Genomic DNA, 21,340 nt, shown 5'->3' on the forward strand with positions numbered 1-21,340 from the left:
CTTTTTTTTTTTTTTTTTTTTTTTTTTTTTTTTGCCGGGCGTGATGATCCTTTGATCCCAGCAGAGACAGGCGGATCTCTACAAATCGAGTTCCAGGACAACCAGGGCTGTTACACAGATAAACCCTGTCTCGAAAAACAAAACAAAAACCAGAAAATTTAAATGAAATAATTATCATTTTCCCAGCTACCCTCCCTCCAGCCCCTCCCATGCCCCCACTCTCAAGTTGATAGCCTCTTTATCTTTGTGATAGGTATGCAAATAGAAAGCCTTTGAAAGCACTTGGGCTACTGTAGTTGGGATTTGCTAGGCAGCTGGAATTTCTGTTGTCGATGGGATTCACCCCTTGGGAGGAGATCACCTTTGGCTCAGTGACTCTGGCAGTCTTTGTCTGTGGACTGGTTATAAGGTACTCCAGCCAGTGGGAGCATCACGCGAGAAAGCAGGCTCTCGAGTGGGACTGTGAGCAGGCGGCACCAGGTGTGGGGAGGCCATCAGAGTCTGTGGAGTTTCCACCCCGTAGGCGTTAGTTACTCTAGCTCCTGTCAGGACTGATTAGACAGCCTGTCCATGGCATTTCTGAGCCACCAAACACCCAGGGGGGCCTTAGCCCTGGGCCTGCCTGCTTCCTTGCCTTCTGTGCCCATATCTGCCTGGGCATGCCTGGGGGCAGTGGACAACATGGGCATCTTTCCAGAGAGATGACTGAGGCTGCTGCTTACAGAGCTGGGTGAATCTCCTGGGGCCTTGTAAGGAGGAGAAACTCGGGACCTGGAGGAGGGAGCAGGGTGACGCTGCAGCTGGCCCAGCAGGAATGGGTGTGGAGGGAGATAGCTTTCACAGGAGGAGCAGGAGCTGAGGACTCCCACACTGTTTGTGTTTTTCCCATACCTTAACCTTCCCGTGGACGCTGGACAACGAAAGGCCTGACAGATGGTTCTGTGCTGTGGAGTTGGTGAGGAAGAGAGCGCAGAGAAATATCCAAACACACACCCAGAGATGCTGCCCGTGTCAGATACTTGTGCACCCATTGTATTTTTTAGTCCTTGTGACAATCTTGTGTGGCCGTTTTCTCTTTTATTTTAAAAATAAACCTGAGACTTGAGAGGTTAAACGAGTTGCTCAAACAGTGACAGTTAGTTAGCAGAACCAGAAATGAAGACTCAGCTTCTTTTGGCTGAAGTCTGACGTCCCTTTTCCCTATTCCGCAGCCAGAGGGCCGGAATCAGATCTGAGTCTCAGTTGGTTCCTGTCTCTCATCTTATTTTCCTGGTTCCTGCAAAGAGGTGCTTGATGGGGGCAGCAGAAAGAACTGCTTAGGGAGAGCTGGGGAGGCTAGGGCTGTCTTGCCCTGAAAAGGAGTGATCGCAGGGATGCAGGAGTCTAACCCATCTCCCTGTCACCCAGCATGTGACCCTGAGGCCCATCCCCCACGTCTTGATTATTACAGCTCACAGCAGCTGCTTTCTGGGCTTCCCCTTTTCTCCCTGATGTTTCCTCTTTCCCTCTTTAAAGGACAGACCTTCATGACACCCCAACCCCCACCGAACTGAGTGGTGCTGTCTGCCCAAGCTGTGCCGACTGGTCTAGGAGGCAGCGAATGGCGTGGAGTTGTCTGTGTGGTTTGGGGGAGACCTTTCTCAGTCACGCTCTACCCAGTACTCACTGAGGTCAGAGTCAGGCAGTCCCAAAGAAACACCAGCACAAAGCACCAAAGCTACCTTAGGTCAGCGAACAGGCCCGTGAACCCCATGCTTCTCGTCCGTCCCATTCAAGCTGGGATTGAGTGTTGGATCAGGGGGATCCAGTGGACGTAAGGCTGAGCCCCAAGATCCTCCCCAGAGAAGAAACCACTGTCTAGTAGCCACAGGAACGCAGAACACTCTAGAGGACACGTATGGCTAAGGTGATGATCTTTTTTCAGGAAAGAGGAATATACATTTGAGAAGAAAGCCAATTAGGGAAGCCCCGAGTACTTAGAGAGAATGGACAGGACCATAAGCTGCAGCACAAGGAGTCACTTAGGCAAACAGGATAGCTGTGAAGGGGGCAAGTGTGTGGGCTTTAGAAGAGCTGGCCAGTAGAGTCCTGAAGCCAGACAACCCCCCACATCTGATTGTCAGTAAGGGGGGCGGGCGGCGGCGACATCACCACTTCCATAACCTCTAGCTTAGGCTTTGGGCCTTGAGTTCTGCATGCTCAGGAGACAGTGAGGGCGAGGCTGGGCCCAGGCCTCCTGAGGATCCTGGAGGGAAGGCCATCATCCTATTTCCCTGGGCAGGACAACAGCTCTGTGGCCATCAGCACACCCCCATCCCGGCTGCACATGCAGCCTTTGTTCAGAAGAGTGGAGCTTCCACCTGTGAGCTTGCTGAGCCCTACATCATCTCCATCTCTCAGAGCAGTACCAGCTAGAGGAGGAGGACAAGAGGCATGGGATCCCATGGGCCTGATCCCTGCCCCAAGAAAGCTTTCTCCTCAGAGGCCTTCCCAGCCTGGCCTGGCCCTGCTCACCCGTGTACACTGCAGGCATGACCCAGGACTCTGCCCTTGGGTCTGTTCTTGGCTGGCCCTTCCCCTTTAGGCTATCTCCCGGTGTTGGTGGAGGGTTTGGTAGAGGGTGAGGGTGGTGGCAAGTCCGCATTGACCCTGGTCTGGTTGTTACTGTACCCAGCCCTCTATCCTTTTCAGAACTGCTGACCCCAGAACAGGCACACCCAAGAACAGATCACCAGGTTCATTTCCTCGGGGGAAGTGCCAAGGTCACCTGCAGCCACATCCTGATGTTGGCCTTCGAGGCTGTCCCAGGTTGAAGCAGGGGTGGCGATTAATGGCCGAATTTAAACCCCATCGTCTCTACGTCATGGTCAGGGCTGTCAAGAGAAAAGCCTGTCTGTAGAGCAAAGGAGGAGGAGGCAGGGAGCAGGGGTGACTGAGGAGAGGGGTCTGTTTCCACCCTTCCTGAGATCAGAGGCTGCTCTTGGGGTCGTGTTAGCTTGTGGTGGTGGTGGTGGTGAACAGGGTACTTAAGGGTGGTGTTTGTTCATTATCTATTGCTACTTTGGGACAAATTGTTCCCTGTTCCTAGCCCAGAATCATTCTTAGTGCAAAGTCTTAATGAAGTTGATAAAGCTATTATCTAGGTGCTGGGAAAGAATGAGCTGGGTTGTCAGCTAATAGTTAAGAGATAGCTGGTCCCCCTCTATCTGACTGGGTTATTCAGTAACCACCATCTAGTGGAGGAGGTGGGACTCTAAGAAGTGCCACCCCTCGCTTAAAAAGCCTCAGAGGGCCATGGGGCGGCTAGCCCCACGTGGAGTGGTCTGAGGCCTTCCCCGACGTGTTCCTTGGCCCTGGACTGCTTGCCCTGCCCAGCTCTGCGCCAGGACGGCCATCTCTAGCCTCATGCCTCTGCAAGTCTTCTCCCTGCTTCCCCTCTGGGGCTTCTTGGGTCCTGAGGGAAGGGCTTGTGAGAAGTGAAACCTGCAGGTCCTGCCCCGCCCAGAGTCCTCACCTGTCAGGCCTGTGAGTGAGCTTCAGATCTGCGGCCTCCGTCTAGCCCCACCCTTAACCTACCCCCATGTTCCTGGGCCCCTTTGCAGGGCAGCACCTGGGGCCCTTTCCATGAACACCTGAAAAGTGCCTGGCTAATAGGAGGCCTGGCTGGCTCCAAGGAGGCTGGGGCCCAGCCAGAGCTGTGACTTGGAGCTTAACCTTCCACCCTTCAGAGGCCAGGCAGGAAGCCCCAGAGGAGACAAGTGTCAGGCAAACACCAGGCAACACAGCCAGGGAACCCTGGCTCTCAAAGGTCCTGTCCTTCCTGCTGACTTAGGGGTCAGGTTTTTCGTTGGAGGTTGGAATCTAGGTTGGGCAGGCCCCTGCAGATCTGAAAGAAGAAAAAAAAATCACAGGTCGGAAAGCCAGTATGGACTGGCTAATCCTCCTGTCTGCCCCAGGAAGACCTCAGCTATCCAGAATCACTTTGCTGTATGGTTGCAGATCCCCTCCCACCCATCCTAAACGAGGCAGGGCACTACCAACCCCAGGACTTTGTGTCCTAGGAGACTCAGGCATCCTGGAGAGGTGACGCAGAGGGGCTGATGGCCTCCTAAGTTCTGCCAGGCGAATAAAGGCCCGAACTCCCCCTTGTATTAGCTGCCTCTAGTCCTTCGGATCTTCTTCCTGTGCTAACCTGAAACAGAACCAGCCGTGTGTCGGAGATGCTTAAGATCTGTAACAAACGACTGTCAGGAGTTCTGTAAACAAGCTGGGAAAAGTACTTCTCAGAGGAGTAAACAGGTTTGGGGAATAAAACCATCTTTCTCCTGATTCTAAGTCCTTGCTCTTGGCCCCTATAGACGTGAACTTGAAACCCAGGGCATCCCGTGAGGCTGCCATGCACCCCGAAGTGGCTGTCAGGATGGAAAGGCACAGGGACCGGCACCACCTGGTGGTGAGGAAGCCCACATGGGCCTTCTCCCTGGTTTCACCTGGCTCGTATCCACAGCACCCTCACCTGGGAAAGCCCAGCCCTTCTGACGGCTTCTAGTCCTCCTCAGGAGATAGTCCGAACTCTACTTGGCACACAGGGCCCTACCTCATCCAGCCACTTTTCCTTCTGTGCTTGGCTCTCTCCCCTTCCAGATATCCTAGGCCACGCAGTGTTCCCAAACCGGCACTGTTATTTCACGCCTCTCTGCCTTCGCTCTTGCTTGTGGCCTGGCGCACCCCCCACCCCCAGCCCTGGTTGACTTAGACATCTCCTGCTTGATTTTGAAGCGGTCTCCCGTTCCGGACACCGCTTCCATCCCACTGGGTTTAGTGTCCCCCCTGTGCTTCCCTGTCCCACGGGGCTTTCTGCTTTTATGGCACAGTCGCCCCAATTCTCCATACTTGTTTCCCCCCACTGACCTGTGAGCTCCAGAAGGCAGCTCTTTCTTCCCATTTCTCTTGCGATTGTGACGTCCCTAGTGTGGTGCCTGTGACAGGGTAGGCACATGCGTGGATGCAAAAGCAGTCTTGTTTTTCCCGAGAATATCAGGATGTAGATTTGGACACGAATGTGCCTGTTCTCTGCAATGGCTTTTCCTACCCATGGTTGGGAGGGATGGAACTCTGGATGAAAGGGGCATGGAGCAGATAAGGATGAACATCTGGGAACTCAGATGGGAGAAAGCCAGGGAAAGATGGGCTGGACTTTCCTCTCTGGAAGCTCCTGGTGTGTGGGAGTTTGGGAATCGAGATGAAAGGGGGAGGGTCTGGACAGCTGCTTCTGTCCGTTCCAGAAGGCATCTGCAGTGTCTGCTGAGGTACAGCCTGACTTCCCAGGTGACACTAGGGTCTGTTATTCATCACTCATCACTGCTGGGCTCTCAGGGGACACAGTGGGACCTGAGTTCCTAAAGATCTTTCAGAACCAGATAGGATCTGATAGGTTGTGACTGTGGCCACACATCCTGGCAAGGACCCTGGCTCCTCTGCGTGGTCAGCCAAGATAGTGGTCACAGAAGCTGAGCTGTGTGGCACTTAAAGGTGATATATACCACAGGTACCCGGGGACCAGGATGAGTGACCTAGGTAGGGCTGATGCTATCATCCACGTACAATAGAAGAAGCCAGAGGCAGAAGGCTTACCTGGTGAGTGAGTGGGAGGTGTCCCTCAAAACTGTCTGCTTTTCCCTGGATTAGGCAACAGCCCAGTTAACTATAGGGTTGCAGTTCCTGCCCATCCATTGCTCTTTGCCTAGGCTAGCTGGGTCCTCTCTCTCTAGAATTCTAGAAATCCTGAACTAGGAATCAGCCATACGTCAATTGGTAGACCTGGAAAACTTTAGTGTCAAGCTTTTTGATGTCAATCACTGGGATAGGCAGGCACCTGGGGGTAGCCTTGGCTCCCTTGAAGTCCCTAGAAGACCTGTGTAATTGGCACAGGTGCCTTGGGAACAAGTAGCCAAGGAGATGCTTTGAGATTGGGTCTCATTATGTAGCTCAGGCTGGCCTCAGATTCCCAATCCTCCTGCCTCAGCCTCCTGAGTGCTGCGACAACAGGTATGCACCACCATCCAAGGTTTAGAAGAAAAAATACAGGGCCATGGAGAGAATAGAAACTGATGTCCAGGTAGGAAACTAAAATTCAGGGCAAAGTGAGACAGGATTTGGTAGCTCAGCTCAATTAAGGCTTTGCAGAAACACCTTTTGTTTCACAAGAGATGGCCTGTGTTGCTTAACTACATGCTTGGGGGAAGTGAGTTTAGAGTTTGGAGGCAGATAACCAGATAGGGCAGGGTGAGCATCCAGTGTCTGCCTTAGGTTCCTGGAGCCAAGAGAGATGAGGGATCCAAGGCCTGCTCACCCTTTTCCCCCACCCTTCTCTTTAATGAGCTGAGGCACTGAGTCCTCTTCCAATGTCTGACATTTTCTTCCAGGTTGGTTGGTTTGTTGGTGGGTTGAAACCCAGGGCCTCAAGCATACTAATCATGTGTCCTACTGCTGAGCTGTACACTCAGCCCCATTCTGAGATCTATTTTCCATATACCTCCTGGTTCCTGGTTGCTGATTCAGCTCAGCTGATGCCTTGTGGGGAAACGGTGACTCAGGAGGGCACTGCAGGATCCTCCCTAGACCCTTGGGTGAGGTGAAGTGGGTATGGTACAGTGGAAACTTTGGGAGACTTCAGATTAGATGGTTCTTTCCATCTGGCCAGCACATCTATTAAGAAGTAGGGCAGAGGAGGGCACATGGGACATGTGAGCCACAGAGGAAATAATCTTTCTGTGCAGGGGAACTGACGAGCCAGGGACCATGAGGGAGAGGACTCAGGTTTTGCCATCAGCTGTCCCAGCTCAGTCATCTCTTCCTATAGTCCGGACCAAGCCTGCTGTCCTCTAAGCACAAGGGGAATATGGACCTCAATCTACAGACAGACCCTCCCCTTTAATTCCACCCCATGCCCATCATTTCTGACATTTAGAAAATGATTCCAGCTCTCTGTGGCCATAGCTATTCCTCATATCCAGACACAGAGGCAGCCTTGCCTCAGGAAGGCCCTAGAAGGGCTAAGGGTTGGAAAGAAGGTGGCGGAAACAGGGGAGGTGCTTCCAACAGAGATCCTTAGCTCCTAGACACTCTTGACCTGTGCCCTGGGAACTTGTGTCTAGAAGAGAGCCTGAGGGGAAAACGTTGGCGCTGAGGTCTGGAGGATACTGTGGCTGGGCCTCAGGAGAGTTTGCTGCTCCTCTCTCCTCCAGGTTCCGTGGCTTCATCCTGCTGCTCACCTTCCTCATTTATGCCTGTTATCACATGTCCAGAAAGCCCATCAGCATTGTGAAGGTGAGGCTGCTTGGTAAGGGAGACTGCAGGACACGTGGGGCAATCGCCTTCCAAATTCCTTTACCTTGGTCCCCGGAACTGCTCCTTCCACCTGGCAGATGCCCACTGTTGGTGGCTCTTTCCTGCAACCCTCCTGCAATGTTTTCCCACATGTGCCCTTTAAGTTCACCTTCCAGACAGCACTGTTGTTCGGTGTGGGTGAGCTAGGAAGGCAGAGGCTTCAGGCTCTGTGGATTCCATTCCTGAACGTCTTATGGCCACCTACCCCTGTTGGAGGAAGTGCTGGCGGGAGGAAGCATGGGTTGTGGTGGGAAGCAGTGGTGCTTGTGACTGAGTAGCAGGTTGCTTGCCTCTCTCTGGGCTGAGTGGGCTCCAGGGGATGATATGACCCTCGACCCATGTGCTCCTTTGCCTTCCAGAGCCGCCTGCACCAGAACTGCTCAGAGCTGGTCAGACCCGGCAATGACACCCACGATCCCAACGATACCACCTGGTGCAGCTGGAGTCCATTTGGTAAGGACAGGGTGCATCACTCTTCTCGACTCGCCCTCCCTGTGGGGATAGCCACCCGGCCAACGTTTTGTCTTTCCCATCTGCTTTCAGACAAAGATGACTACAAGGAGTTACTGGGAGCTGTGGACAATGCCTTCCTAGTGGCTTATGCCATTGGCATGTTTATTAGGTAAGAGAAAGGCAGAGCCTGTGCCCATTGGGGGTGGGGGTGGGGGTGGGGTAGATGCTTCATAACTGCTGCTTCTCCTGATTGACCTGGGGCTGCAGGCTAAGGCAAGAAAGCTGATAGTACCTAGGTGTGGGTGTGAGGCCAAGGCCCCACCCAGGTCATCAGCCCATGGCCAGCCTCCTTTCTTCACTGTGGTCACCACTCTGTTCCTCTGCCTAGTGGACAGGAAGCATTGGTGGGTATAGACCAGGTCCTCTAGGCCCTGGACGTGTATATTTCAAAGGAGAGCCTACACAGTGCTGTCTAAATTATTATTATTATTTTTAAAGATTTATTTATTTATTATGTATACAGCATGTATGCCTGCAGGCCAGAAGAGGGCGCCAGATCTCATTACAGATGGTTGTGAGCCACCATGTGGTTGCTGGGAATTGAACTCAGGACCTCTGGAAGAGCAGTTAGTGCTCTTAACCTCTGAGCCATCTCTCCAGCCCGTGCTGTCTAAATTATACAACCAGTGTGGGTCTCACCTAGCCAGCACTGAGCTTGCTGCCAGGAGTCACAGGTGCACAAGGCAGGGTGTGACCTTTGAGGACCTCACAACCTAGGGGAAAGACCTTTCCTTATCTTAGCAGCTCATTGAACATTGCTGACGTGTTGGGTGATCATGCAGTGCAAGCTGGGACTGAAGACAGGGAGTTAAGGAAGGCATTCCAGATGAGCCCTGAAATGTGAATGACCATGGGCACGGCAGTGGGGAAGGACACCCAGGTGGGGGGCACCAGTGAACACAGGCCAGTAGGGAACAGCTTGGAGTGCAGGTGGAACCTTCACAGGGTTACCAGAAGGGGAGCTTTGAGGGAAGCGACAGCAGGAGATAGGCCGAAGGATAAGGTCATTTGCAGAGGGCCTGCGCCAGGCTGTGGAAAGGGAGAACCATGGGGGAGTTTAGCTAGGTGTGAGGGAGAAGCTGAGGTAGGCGTGAAGTGGACAAGACAGGTGATAGCAAGGTTATAAGCCAGGGTGACAGCTGCCTGAGCTGCTGAACCTGGGGACAGCTGGCATTTCAGAGGCTTCTGTGGTGAAAGAAGGAGGGAGAATTTAGAATTTATAGTGTTGAGTTTCCCTTGCTGTAGGGACATCCAAGTAATGGTACCCAAAAGGCAGTCTGACTATGGCCCGGGAGCATGGGATGTGCTGAAAGGGGGAAAAGTGAGAGTGATCAGCCAACAGGGATCGACATGGGCAGCAGAATGTCAGAGCAGTGTCAGATAAAGCAGAGGAGCCTTGGAAGTGAGGACCAGAGTCAGTCTTGGAATGCAGAAGGACACAGGTCATCACTGGTAACCATGACCACAGTGGCTTCAGCAACATGGGATGGAGAGGGAGGTGGTAGAGTGGACATGGCATTAACCTGGAGTTCACTCCTGTCCTTCCCTCCAGTGGGATCTTTGGGGAGCGGCTGCCCCTCCGTTACTACCTTTCAGCTGGAATGGTGCTCAGTGGCCTCTTCACCTCCCTCTTTGGCCTGGGGTACTTCTGGAATATCCACATGCTCTGGTACTTTGTGCTTATCCAGGTATGAGTCTGTCCTGCACTTGGGTCTTTGTTCCCCTCAAAGAGAGGCCCCTTGAGGTCCCTGGCCACCCCCAGGCCAGAGCAGACAGGAGCTCGATCTCCTTGCTCCAGTCCCAGACTCCTTCTGTCACCCCACTCTGGGCCCTGTTCCCCCAAAGTCATGCATGACTGGCTCAGTAGGCCTGCCTCGGACACTGCACAGAAGCCGCTTCAGATGCACGGGAAGGCCGGGCTCAGCTCCCATGATCTTGGGCTAGAAGCCGGTTCATGACATTGTGTGTGGATGTGCAAAGGAGGGGAGTGTAGGGTGTGGAAGGCTCCTCAGCCGTGACGCCGAACCTCCTCTACCCAGGCTGGGTTGACTCACTCTCCCCTTCTCGTCCATCTCCTACAGATCTGCAACGGACTTGTTCAGACCACGGGCTGGCCATCCGTGGTGACCTGCGTTGGCAACTGGTTTGGAAAGGGAAAGTGAGTGTGATAAGGAGGTGGGAAGGGCCCAGCGAGGGGAGGGGGTGGTGTCCAGAGTACTTTCAGGAGACCAGGTTAGAAAATGTGTCTTCTTGCTGGGTCTCACCCACTGAGAAGAAGCATCTCTGGGGCTAATGGGGAGTGCCGTTCTTCTCGTCTTTAGGATTTAACCCATAGGGCAGGCATGCTTCCCATAACAGGTGTATGATACTTTTTTGGTTGAAGGTAAAAGGGCTCCACAACGCTGTTTTCTTAGACTGGCTTTTGTATGAGGTTGCCTCAGTTTCTCACTTCAGCGCTATGGGTCTGACTGTTCAGCTCTTTGTTCCGGGGGCTGCCCCACACACCGTTTTTGCAGTGGGCATGGCATCTCCCCACTAGATGCCAGTAGCAAAACTCAAGTCATGGCCGCTGAAAATCTCCAGATGTTTCCAGACGTCCCCTCAGGGGCAGAATCATGCCCAGTTGAAGACTACTGTTTTAGAGTGATATTGATGGGGGTCAGAAGAGAAGACTGGAAGGGTCATGGTTTCCCCGTGGTCAGAGTTCCCATCTGTGCTTGCCCAGGGCCTGGCTACAGCAAGGGACCTCCAAGCTGTGTGTGACCTGCTTCACAGCAGCCCAGAGCTTCTTCTGCACTGCCTTTGGGGTCTCTGAAAATCTCACTTGTGTGTACATCTGGAGGCTAGAGGCAGCCAGCCTTTTGAGCTTGGCTGGGTGGGGGATTTTTTTCTATTGTATCCCTTGTCCTTCCCTTCTCTTCAGGCGGGGGTTCATCATGGGCATCTGGAATTCCCACACTTCTGTGGGCAACATTCTGGGCTCCCTGATTGCTGGAGTCTGGGTGAACCAGCAGTGGGGCCTGTCCTTTATCGTGCCTGGCATCATCACGGCTATCATGGGCATCGTCACTTTCCTCTTTCTTATTGAATGTGAGTGGCCCCTTCCCACCCCTCCCCCACCCCCACCCCCACCCCCACCCCCACCCCGGGCTCTAAGGGATGCTTATGGGAGGAAGCAGCTGGAAAATATTCTGTGAGCATTGCTGTTCGGAATATTGAACGACTAGCTCTGTGACCCTGAAACTGTTCCTTTTCATCTATAAAGTGACAATAGTACTTGTTCCCAAGGATTTCTGAAGGTGTAAGAGGGACGATGTAGTTTAAGTATTTTGTCTATAGTAGGTGCTCTGCTAAAGGGCTGTGCCTCTTACATTCAGACAGCTACTGTTTTTCCCCCCATTCTCTGACAGCCCTGAGTTGGCAAGGCCAGGTGAATTGCTACTCATCCAAGAGCAGTCATGACAGTTCCGAGAAGAGGCAGGCTGCTCTAGAAAGCCTGCTCCCTTAATGCTGGGGCCACATAGGACGTGTAGGGCTAACTCTGCACTAACTTAGACCCACTGTAAAGCAAGGGGCTGACCTGTTGGCAAGCTTCTCAGAAAGGTATTTGTTTTCCCCCCAGATCCAGAAGATGTGGATTGTACCCCTCCTCAGCACCATGTGAGTATACCATCCCAGCCCTAGCCCTGACTGCCTCACACGAACTGGCCATGGGAAGGCAAGAGTTGAAGGAGGGGCCAACTAGTGACTCCACTGCCCCACAACCTGATGGGCCTGCCAGCCCAAGAGAGAAACGTACACCACCACCTCCAGGATGGGTGCCCCCTACCGCTTACCTGGGCCACCCTTCCCATTAGAGAAGGTTGGTAAGTGGCCCTGTCCACAAGGAAGGATCTTCTCTTTTGCTCAGGGTGACCCGGAGAAGGAACGAGACAACCCCGAGGATCCTGCCAATGGTCCCTATTCCCACAGGGAGAGTAATGTGGACATTGCAGTCAGCTCCTCCAAGGAGCAGGGCGCTGAGCCGGAGGCCATCAGTTTTCTGGGGGCACTCAAAATTCCGGTGAGATGTTTGTGGAATGAAGGGAAGAGACTCTCTCTCGAGTCCTCCATCAGATCTTAGGGGATGCGATGTGGGTGGCAGGTGGTTTCAAGAATTTCTGTCCAGATTGTAGGATGGCTGCTTGGGAAGAGCAGTATACGAGGACTGTCTTGACATGACATGAAGCATTAGGCACATTGCTGCCATTAGGATGGGCTGTCTATTGGAGGTCGCTTTGTATGGACGTGATCATAGTCATGGGGGAGTGCTGTCCCATCTGTGGGACCTCCACTGGATCGGGGGGTCTCTTGAGCACCTTTCCATTGTGCCCTCTCTTGTGCCACCCAGGGTGTCATCGAGTTCTCGTTATGTCTGCTCTTTGCCAAGCTGGTCAGCTACACCTTCCTCTACTGGCTGCCCTTGTATATCTCCAATGTGGGTGAGTCAGTCCAAGGGGAAGAAGAGCCGAGAAAAAGGGTCTCTGCTGCTGCAGGGAGGACACCAGACCTGGGTTTGATTCTGGTACACAAACTAAGAAAGGCTGAGCCTCTCTTAGGTTGGGATTTTTTTTTGGGGGGGGGGATTCGAGACAGGGTTTCTCTGTGTAGTTTTGGTACCTGTCCTGGATCTTGCCCTGCAGACCAGGCTGGCCTCGAACTCACAGAGATCTGCCTGGCTCTGCCTCCCGAGGGCTGGTAATAAAGGCGTGAGCCACCGCCCGGCAGGTTGGAAGATTTGCCTGATTACTTCATTAAGTAGGATGCTGAGCCCCATGCACTGTCTCCAGCCATTTGCCCCCTTGGAGCTGAGTTGGACCTTAGGAGCATAAAGCTGTGTCCTGCAATCTACAGGACACAATGTGTGGGCTGCTTGGCCCAAAGGTGGTCAGAAGTCTGCCTTGAACACCTCCAACTCAAGGAACAGGCTGTGTGAGCTTTCTTACTCCAGACTCCAAGGCTCTTCTTCCAAGGACCACCATGAGAGTGATGTCTTTGTCCTGGGGTCTTCTGGGATACACTGGGAGAGCTGCCTCATGCAATGGCTGCTCTCCACTGTCCCTACCCAAGGATGTAAAGATGAAAGAACTCACTGTTTGAGTTCTTCCTGCACCATGTTCTGCTTTCCTGACCCCCAGGATTCTGAGAGCCCCGTCCCTTATTCAGGACCTCTCACCCAGGGCTGTTTCACTCTTTCTCAACTCTAGAAAGGAACAATGGCTCTCCTGCCCCACACACATTAACTCTGAATGGGAGACCAGGAAACTATGGGGATTAGTCACCAGGTCTCAAACTGTAGCTTGCCCCATAGCTCTAAATGAGGGGCCCCTCTCTCTGATACTGGTGGAGTACTAGGGCACTTTTGTAGGCCTTGTGACCTTTTGTTTTGTGGCTTTGATGCTGACTTCAGGGTATGAATCAGCCTTGAGGGTGGAGTTATAAGTCAAGCTTCTGGGTCTTCCCCTTTTCTAAAGCCAGGGTCCCTGTCTTCCTGCAGGTCTCCTGTGGCTGTGGGCATTAGCACAGACCTAAGGTGGCCTCCCTAGGAAGAGCCCTTGTAGAGGTTGCTTCTAGATCAGAAATGGGTGGTTGGGCCAAAGCTCAGTCAGAACTTTACACTCCAGAAGAAAGAGCTAGAGGCACACGGGGATTGTAGGAGAGACCTTGCTCTGAAAGGTCTAGGCCATCCTTCAGGGAAAGAGGGAATTTTAGGAGTTGGAGCCTGAAGGAGTATATCCCAAGCTACTGTGAACTCACCCTGTGGCCCTGGCCAATCACTTGGCCATGGGCCCTCAGCTTCTTCCTTGGTCTGGACCATTTAATGTCCCACAGGGACCCTTCCAGCTGTGGCATTCAGGACCTTTGCCCCAGCCTCCCTGAGTGTCCGATCATGTTTTTTGTGTTTTCCATAGCTCACTTCAGTGCCAAGGAGGCTGGGGACCTATCCACACTCTTCGATGTTGGTGGCATCATAGGTGAGCCCCTGTCCTTTTGTCCTGGCAGGCTGTCTTTCCTGCTCGCTTCTTTGCAGAGGTGTAGAAAGAAGGGACAGCAGGCCATGATCTGGGCAGTGGCCCCAGAGAAGAAAGGCTCTTGGCATGTTCTCACTTGTGCTCCTGCAAGGCTCGGTGGGCCTAAGAAAGATGATCTTTGTGCTTCGGTTTCCTGGAGTGATGGGTGCAGGGGAAGGCTGCAGAGAGAGAGATGGTCTTTCTTAAGGCCAGGCCAGCACTGGGCAGGCCGATGGGACAGAACTGGGCAGTAGATGAGGAACAGGATGGTTGTGTCAGCAACAGTGTGTGAGTGAACGTGTGTTCCAGGTGGCATCATGGCAGGGCTCATCAGTGACTACACCAATGGCAGGGCCACCACTTGCTGCATCATGCTGATTCTGGCTGCTCCCATGGTACGTTATAATCTCAGAGTGCATACGCTGTGATCAGGTGTCTGCGCCTCATACCTGTGTGTCCATCTCTACATGTGCATACATAGCTGTCTCTGTGTACATATGTGCACGTGTATTCCTGGGCACATGTGGAGAAAGAGAAGTGAGAGTCAGCAGAGGACCAGGCCCTGTGAAAAGAGGGACACCAGCTGCTCCATGTTTTGACCAAGGAACAATAAAGAGGATGAGGATAGACACAAGAGAAGACTTTTTTGGGGGAAGGGGAAATTATAGAGCCATGCCTGATGTACATGCCTGTAATCCCAATGTTTGGGAGGTAGAGGCAGGGAGAATCAGGAGTTCAAGGCCTTCCTCAGCTACAGAGTGAGTTTCAGGACAGCCTGTGTACAGAGTGAGTTTCAGGACAGCCTGTGTACAGAGTGAATTTCAGGACAGCCTTTGTTGCGTGACACTCATCTCAAAACAAAACAAAACAAAAAACAACAACAACAACAAAAAAACCCAACAACAAAAAAGGGAAATTAGAGATTACATGATCCGACCATCCATTTCTGGGACAAAGACTTGAGAAGTCTGGATGTACAAGGAGGGAATGATCTGTGGCATTCCAGAGCAGGTGGCCATTCCAGACTCTGGTCTAGCCCAGCAAGAGGAAACCAGCTTCAACTGTCTCCTTCCTCTTTCAGATGTTCCTGTACAACTACGTTGGCCAGAATGGAATAGCCAGCTCCATAGGTGAGAGGTGGTGTGAATCACTAGAGAGGCTCTGTCTGGGGAGCTCCATGAAGTGGGTGTGAGGTCAAGGCCAGGGAGTGTTGCTTGCTCTGGCCATGGGGCTGCACCCAGCCCCTCATCTCTAAGAATACCATCTCTGCTGTCTTCCCAGTGATGTTAATTATCTGTGGGGTCCTGGTCAATGGCCCATATGCACTGATCACTACGGCGGTCTCTGCTGACCTGGTGAGTGGGCCACTCCTGGGTATCGGGCCAGTCTGAGGACTTGGTCAGGGGCTCTGAATACAAGTCCAGTTCCCCATCTCCTGTTCTCATCTGTTGTCCTGTAGAACCTCCATGGGCTCTTTACTTTCAGCCCCAGGACCCCATCACCACCCTCCTCAAGTTAGCTTTCTCTTACCCAGTGGTTTTGCTCAGCGTGGGCTGTCCTGCCCTACTCTGTCTCCCCAGGGCACACATGAAAGCCTGAAGGGTAACGCCAAGGCCCTTTCCACTGTCACGGCCATCATCGACGGCACTGGCTCTATAGGTTTGTTACTGGTTTGGGCTCCTGGCAGCCGAACCCCAGCCTTGTCTTGGGTGGACCCCTAGGTGCACTGCCCAAGGCGGTCAGGGAAGGTATGTATCCTGCTTTCATGAAGCTGTTGTGTACAGGTGCGGCTCTGGGGCCCCTGCTGGCCGGGCTGATTTCCCCCACAGGCTGGAACAACGTCTTCTACATGCTCATCTCTGCCGATGTCCTGGCTTGCTTGGTAAGAGTTCTTGGGGTCCGTGGCTGGCTACTGGGGAATGTCTCCAGATGGGAACTCTGGCATAAAATGTTAGGGCGTCTGGGATGGTGAGTCAAGGGTAGCTGCCTTTTGCTCAGAATGTCTTCCTGTGGGGAACGCTGTTTTTCTCAGCCATCTGGCCTATGGATCAGCTGAGCCTGGAAGATCACAGTGTCTTCCCTTCCCTCTCTGCCTTGAACTCCCCACAGCTCCTCTGCAGGTTGGTGTACAAAGAGATCCTGGCCTGGAAGCTGTCCCGGAGCAGAAGCAGCGGGTGAGTTCCCTGGCAGTGGAAGCCCTGCTCCTAACATCACTTCTGGGACTCTACCCAATGCTCAGCCACTCTGTACTCTGTCTGTGCTGGTCCATCCTGGGCCTCAGGAACACTGAAGTGGCTCCTGGGCCTTGATGTGCTGTTGGACCCCCCTCTCCCACCTCAGACCTGCTGACCGTTCCCCTCTTGTCCCCGTGTGTCTCCATAGCTCTAGTCTGGCCCTAACCCACCCGCGATAGTCTTTTCCTCAAGTCCCGTGAGTTTGTGAGTATTTCCTTCAAGTCTGACTAATACGCCATCAGAATGTGGGCTGCATGTGAATCCTCTCCTCTCCTGTGTGTGATTTTCCCCCAACCCCAACCAGCTTTTTCTGTTTCCTTGGGAGCCATACCCGGAGATTCAAGCTAGTCAGTGGGACTCTACACCAATGAGCATGGTGCTTGGGAAGTGTTTCTCAGGGGACCTGAGAAGCTACAGAGGGCTTTGGACACACCCGTAGGGCAAAGGGGGCAGAGATACAGAATCCTTTCTTCTCTGAACCGAGGCTGAGCTGCAGGTGCCTCCTAAACATCAGAAATCAAAGCCACCTGCCCCCTCTGCCAGGGGTGTGTGGAAAAAGGCAACTATGAAATCAAAGCCTCTGGAACAAATTGCAATCAAAGTGGCTGGTCCGGTGTGGTTTCTGCCTGGTGTCCAGAGGTGGTGGGTATGGAAGGCGCATAGGTCGGTGACTGAGTCGATGCTGGCCAGAGGCTGAGGTGCTGGTGATTGGGCGACTGTCCCTGGGGCCTTTCTGGTGGTCCTTCTAGCAGAAGTATTTTACTAAGAAGGAGCTGGCCAAGCCTGGACCTGGGCTGGATGGTAAAGTGAAGAACCCCCCTCTGGGGGTCTGGGAACCTGTACAGTATCTGGGGAAGTACTTCCACTTTAAGAAGGCCTCATACAAGGAGCAAAGTTGAAAGCAGGAAGCAGTACTGGACATGGAGACGTTCACAGGGTCTGTCCCGTGTCCTGCCCTGAAGGAGGGGAACGGGGCTGGACAGTGTGACTGATCTCCTTTCACCCACATTCTGGGCTAGGCTTGAAGGGAGCCTGGAAGAGGAAGAAAAGCAGAAAGGGAAGGGAAAGCATGTAGTGAGCTAGAGTGGAGGCCAGCCTTGGCCACTGTAGCTCATCTCTCGGCCACCTTGAGGCAGGTGTTCTCATTTGAGGTGAGGAGCCGGGCCTGGCAGGATGAAGACTGAACCCGGGTTTGTGGGGACAGCTGGCCTCTGTGGGCACTGCAGCTCTCCCAGGCTGGTTTTCTGGAAGGCCCATTAAGAAATGGACAGTGATTTCCTGGAACGGGGAGTGCTCTAGGCTGAGAACCTCAAGTCCCTGGACATTCTTGGTTTCTCTGCACACTGACCTCTAAGACCTTGGCAAACTCCTCAAAGTCTCTGCATTGTTGAACATAATGGGGATGTTTCCCTCAAACACCTGGTCGGGTTGGTCTGAGGCTCTCTGAGAAGGTGGCTTACGTGGTTTGATGCTTTGTAAAGTGGCTACATGTGGCAGAAACACTTTGTTTTCCATATTATTCTGGCTTGTTAGTGCCTGCCCAAGAAGTCAAAGGGAACCCTAATTACGGACAGCATACATGAAAGGCAGAAGCTTATTAAGTTGTGGTTCACTTTCTCTTTCATCTCTTCTCTCCTGTTCATGCAGATATAAACAAATATGAGGCCTCAATTGGAAGAGCAGCACCGAGGGTCTCTGCTGGGTACCCAAAGTGCTCCCCTATGAGCAAGAGACTGGAAACTTCCATCACAAGGTGAGGCAAAGCCTCCTGATCCAACCAGTTCAGCCCAAACCCACCCTACCACTAAGGGCACAGAAGACTATGGGAAGGGACTGCCTAGCACCAGGCCTGGGAAAATGGAAGATTTCAAGGCCTGGAGCTTAGGGAGCCACAATCAGAAGGGATAGGGCTGAAACCAGAAGGGAAGACATGTTCAGACTCTTGCTTATTTGGATTCCAAGCAAGGACCAAGGCCTGGAAAAGGTGCCTATCTCCTTTCCACGTTAAATTATAAATAATCTCTGTAATCGGCCTGTACCTATGGGGGCATCTCACCTTGCTCCAAAGGTGCCGGGCCTCTCTCTGTCCCTTTGCCCATGAACTGGTCTTTATGTATTTCCCCGAGTGGGACCCTCGTACCTGCCCTCCATTGATCCTGTTAGAACCCAGCCACTTTGAAGCGTTAGCACTGCTCTTGCAGAGCCGAGGCTAAAGTGGAGCAAGGGAACTGCCGTGAGTGCTGGATGGAGGGGGACTCACTCTTGGCTCCTGAGCATCCCCATCCTCAGAGTCCAGCACCCCCCCACCTCACCCTGAAGCTGCCTCAGTGGATGAAGACACTGGGGTCGGTGCTGTGAGGACTGGGGGTGTCGGGCACAACTGGAAATGCTGGTGTGTGTCAAGCACTGGGTGCTCCCTGCCTGGCAGCCCTCCTGTAGGAATGAACAGGAAATGGATCCGAAAATGACTTTACACTGAGCATAGATGTCAAGTTAAGCAAGAAGCGAGTGTACCACTTGATCCATCCAAGCAACTGCTCCACGGAAGTTGCTTGGAGGCATCTTGCAGCCCGCCTCTTACCTGGTGTTCTGATGCACATGCTCCTTCCACTCTGGGTCCTAGATCATGACATGCCAGGCTGACTCCTGGCATTTCCGCCTGACTTTTAAGCTGCCCATCAGCACCAATACAGATTTGTTTTTGCCAGTGGTGGCCTGTGCTTATCCTTGGTGGGACCTGGCATAGCAGCAGCTGTGGGGCTCATGAGGGCAGTGGAGAAGTGTTCCTGGACCAAAGAGAGTGGTGTTCTGGAGCTGTGACAGCTGCATTCCCAGAGGACGTACTCATGACATTGATAACACATGCAATACAGCAGAGCCTAGATCCCCATATAAGATACGGTCATTGCATATTCTAGGAGGCTGCGTTGGTCAGTGTGTTAGCTAGACACATTGACCTCAGCAGTAAAATATAAAGCTCATATGCCTGATCCTCACTTTGATTCTGCAGGAAGCAGTCAGTCAGGAGCCTCTTATATTCAGGACTTGGTAGGAGACAGGGTCTGACACATGGTATTTTGCTCAGTGTTCATAAACTTTCTAGACCAGAAAGGGTTTTAAACTAGTGTTCTGTGGAAGGGGCAAACTTAAGGCGAAGCTGTGTTACTTCTAAAGACCACTAGATGGTGATACCACCCCGTGATAGAGTCCAGGGTGGGCAGGTGTTGCCATTCTGTTTTAGAGAAGGAAGCCTGCACGCTCTCCTGACTTGCAGACTCCTCCCCACCATCCCTTGAAGGTCAGTGTTGAAGGAGTGATTCTTGGAAGTCTTCTCCCTCCCAGCCTCATTACTGACTATCTTCTTCCTGTTTCCTCATCTAGAACAAGAATACCATTCCTTGTACCGTGGCGTTGATGTGAGGGAGATAAGTGTAGATCACACTCGCTGCCCATGTCTCCTTAGCAGATGAAACCTAACATGAGACTAGAAAGAATACAAGCCAAAGAGGGCATGGAGATAAGTAGTGGCCTAAGTTGAGGGCTACACCGTCCATCAAGTCCAGACCTGATGGGACAGGGCCGATAGGGGTGACCCTGGTGGCTTCAGATGGGACAGCTTCTGAAGGCAGAGTTCACAGGCTTTGTATGACAAGGCAGGGAGACAGGGAAGACAGGAGGAGCTAACAGGAATCTCGTCAAGCCTTCCTGTGCGAGGCATAAGGACCAGAGCCTGAACAAACATGCACTCCAAGAGAGACATTAGAAAGCTTCAAAAGATTTGTGGGAGCCCAGAGCAGGGCTTCAGAAGTGAGGGCTTAGGCTGCAGGTGTATGAAGACGGTTGGGGGAAATTGCAAATGCACCCTTTTGTACTCGCCAGGCCAGGTTGTCTGCACCCCCTCTCCCCCCGCCCCCCAGCTCTGGGCACAGTCTGTTCACCAGAGTCCCAGTACCTGTCTTCTCTCAGGCCTCTGCACTCACATGGGGCTAATGCAGGAACATTACGTTAATTAGTTATTCATTTAATTTAACTTCACATTTGGTCTCAATTAAGCTTAAAATGTTCTTCCTTATAGATGCTACAATAGCACGTGTAATTAAAAGGCAATAACTCTTTGTGTTTCTCCTTTAGAGATCCATTGGGAGGCTGGGCTTGTGTGAGAGGAGGAGGGGGGAAGGGCCTCTTGTAGAGATGAGCACTTGGAGGCCCCACTGAAGGTGTGAGGAGGAAACTAAACCAGACCGAGGGTGGGGAGGGTCGATGCAGGGAGCCCTGAGACCTAGAAAAAGCAACAGGCCTTGTCCATGAAGCCATGGGAGTAAGGGGGTTTGTGGCTGTGGAAGGAGGTCATCCTTCCAGCTAGGAAATAAGGCCCTATGTTCTGTAGTAGGTATAATGCCTCCCACCCAGAATGTCTACACCCTAACTCTTAGAACCCAAGACTGTAGATTAGGGACCTTGGCATGGTTTGTCAAGTGGCTCCCTGTGAATGTCAGTGAGGCAGAGACGAGGAGAACGGAAGGTGTTATACCGCTGGCTTTGAAGACAGAAAGAGCCCACCAGCCCTGCAATGTGGGTGACTTCTAGAGGCTGGGAAAAGCAAACAGATCCTCCCCTAGAATCTCTCTAAAGTATCACCCTCAGCCCTGTGAGATGGTAAGGTAATACGTGTGCATTGCTCTATGCCACTTGGAGTGTGTAACGTGTTACAGCAGCAATAGGAAACTAATACGCATCACTGGTGTAAAATGGGGCATGACCAACTTGCAGACAGAAGCATCGGACAGCACAAGAAACCCCCAGTGCTGGGAAGCCGGCCCGGTGGGTAAAGTGTTTGCTGTGCAGGCATGAGGACCCATATTTGATCCCCATAACCCACGCAAAAAAGCCAAGCATGGTGACAAGTTATAAGCCAGCACTTGAGTGGCAGAGACAGGCAGATCCTCGGGGCTTGTCAGCCGACCAGCATAGCTTACTTAGCAAGCTCCGGGCTGGTGAGCATTTATCTCAGACAAGCAAAACCCAAGGTGGACAGCACCTGAGGAACGACACCTGAGGTTAACTTCTGACCTTCACATGCAAACATATCCACCACACTCTGTGTGTGTGTGTGTGTGTGTGTGTGTGTGTGTAATTAACACAGATACAGGGGAT

General features: G+C 52.6%; 1 protein-coding gene across 4 annotated transcripts in view; it reads left to right on the forward strand.

Moving 5' to 3' along the window:
• Nucleotides 1-21,340, forward strand: part of Slc37a2 (solute carrier family 37 member 2) — a 41,120-nt gene that overhangs the window by 4,920 nt on the left and 14,860 nt on the right. For 2 of the 4 annotated variants that reach the window (XR_005091982.1, XR_005091981.1), the window contains exons 2-19: nucleotides 7,248-7,329; nucleotides 7,749-7,842; nucleotides 7,933-8,011; nucleotides 9,455-9,590; nucleotides 9,984-10,060; nucleotides 10,826-10,992; nucleotides 11,525-11,562; nucleotides 11,813-11,965; nucleotides 12,293-12,383; nucleotides 13,854-13,916; nucleotides 14,262-14,347; nucleotides 15,034-15,082; nucleotides 15,234-15,307; nucleotides 15,533-15,611; nucleotides 15,737-15,834; nucleotides 16,062-16,126; nucleotides 16,335-16,390; nucleotides 17,834-17,939. Coding sequence is in view for 2 of the 4 variants with exons in the window: in XM_037207616.1 (XP_037063511.1) it covers nucleotides 7,248-7,329; nucleotides 7,749-7,842; nucleotides 7,933-8,011; nucleotides 9,455-9,590; nucleotides 9,984-10,060; nucleotides 10,826-10,992; nucleotides 11,525-11,562; nucleotides 11,813-11,965; nucleotides 12,293-12,383; nucleotides 13,854-13,916; nucleotides 14,262-14,347; nucleotides 15,034-15,082; nucleotides 15,234-15,307; nucleotides 15,533-15,611; nucleotides 15,737-15,834; nucleotides 16,062-16,126; nucleotides 16,335-16,365 (1,462 nt within the window). In the remaining 2 variants the exon portion in view is untranslated. Of the gene's footprint in view, nucleotides 1-7,247; nucleotides 7,330-7,748; nucleotides 7,843-7,932; nucleotides 8,012-9,454; nucleotides 9,591-9,983; nucleotides 10,061-10,825; nucleotides 10,993-11,524; nucleotides 11,563-11,812; nucleotides 11,966-12,292; nucleotides 12,384-13,853; nucleotides 13,917-14,261; nucleotides 14,348-15,033; nucleotides 15,083-15,233; nucleotides 15,308-15,532; nucleotides 15,612-15,736; nucleotides 15,835-16,061; nucleotides 16,127-16,334; nucleotides 16,391-17,833; nucleotides 18,897-21,340 lie in introns of those variants that run through there. The other 2 variants (XM_037207616.1, XM_028858443.2) reach the window with 2 other exon arrangements.

The sequence above is a fragment of the Peromyscus leucopus genome, chromosome 7 (assembly GCF_004664715.2).
Source record: "Peromyscus leucopus breed LL Stock chromosome 7, UCI_PerLeu_2.1, whole genome shotgun sequence".
NCBI classification, from domain to species: domain Eukaryota; kingdom Metazoa; phylum Chordata; class Mammalia; order Rodentia; family Cricetidae; genus Peromyscus; species Peromyscus leucopus.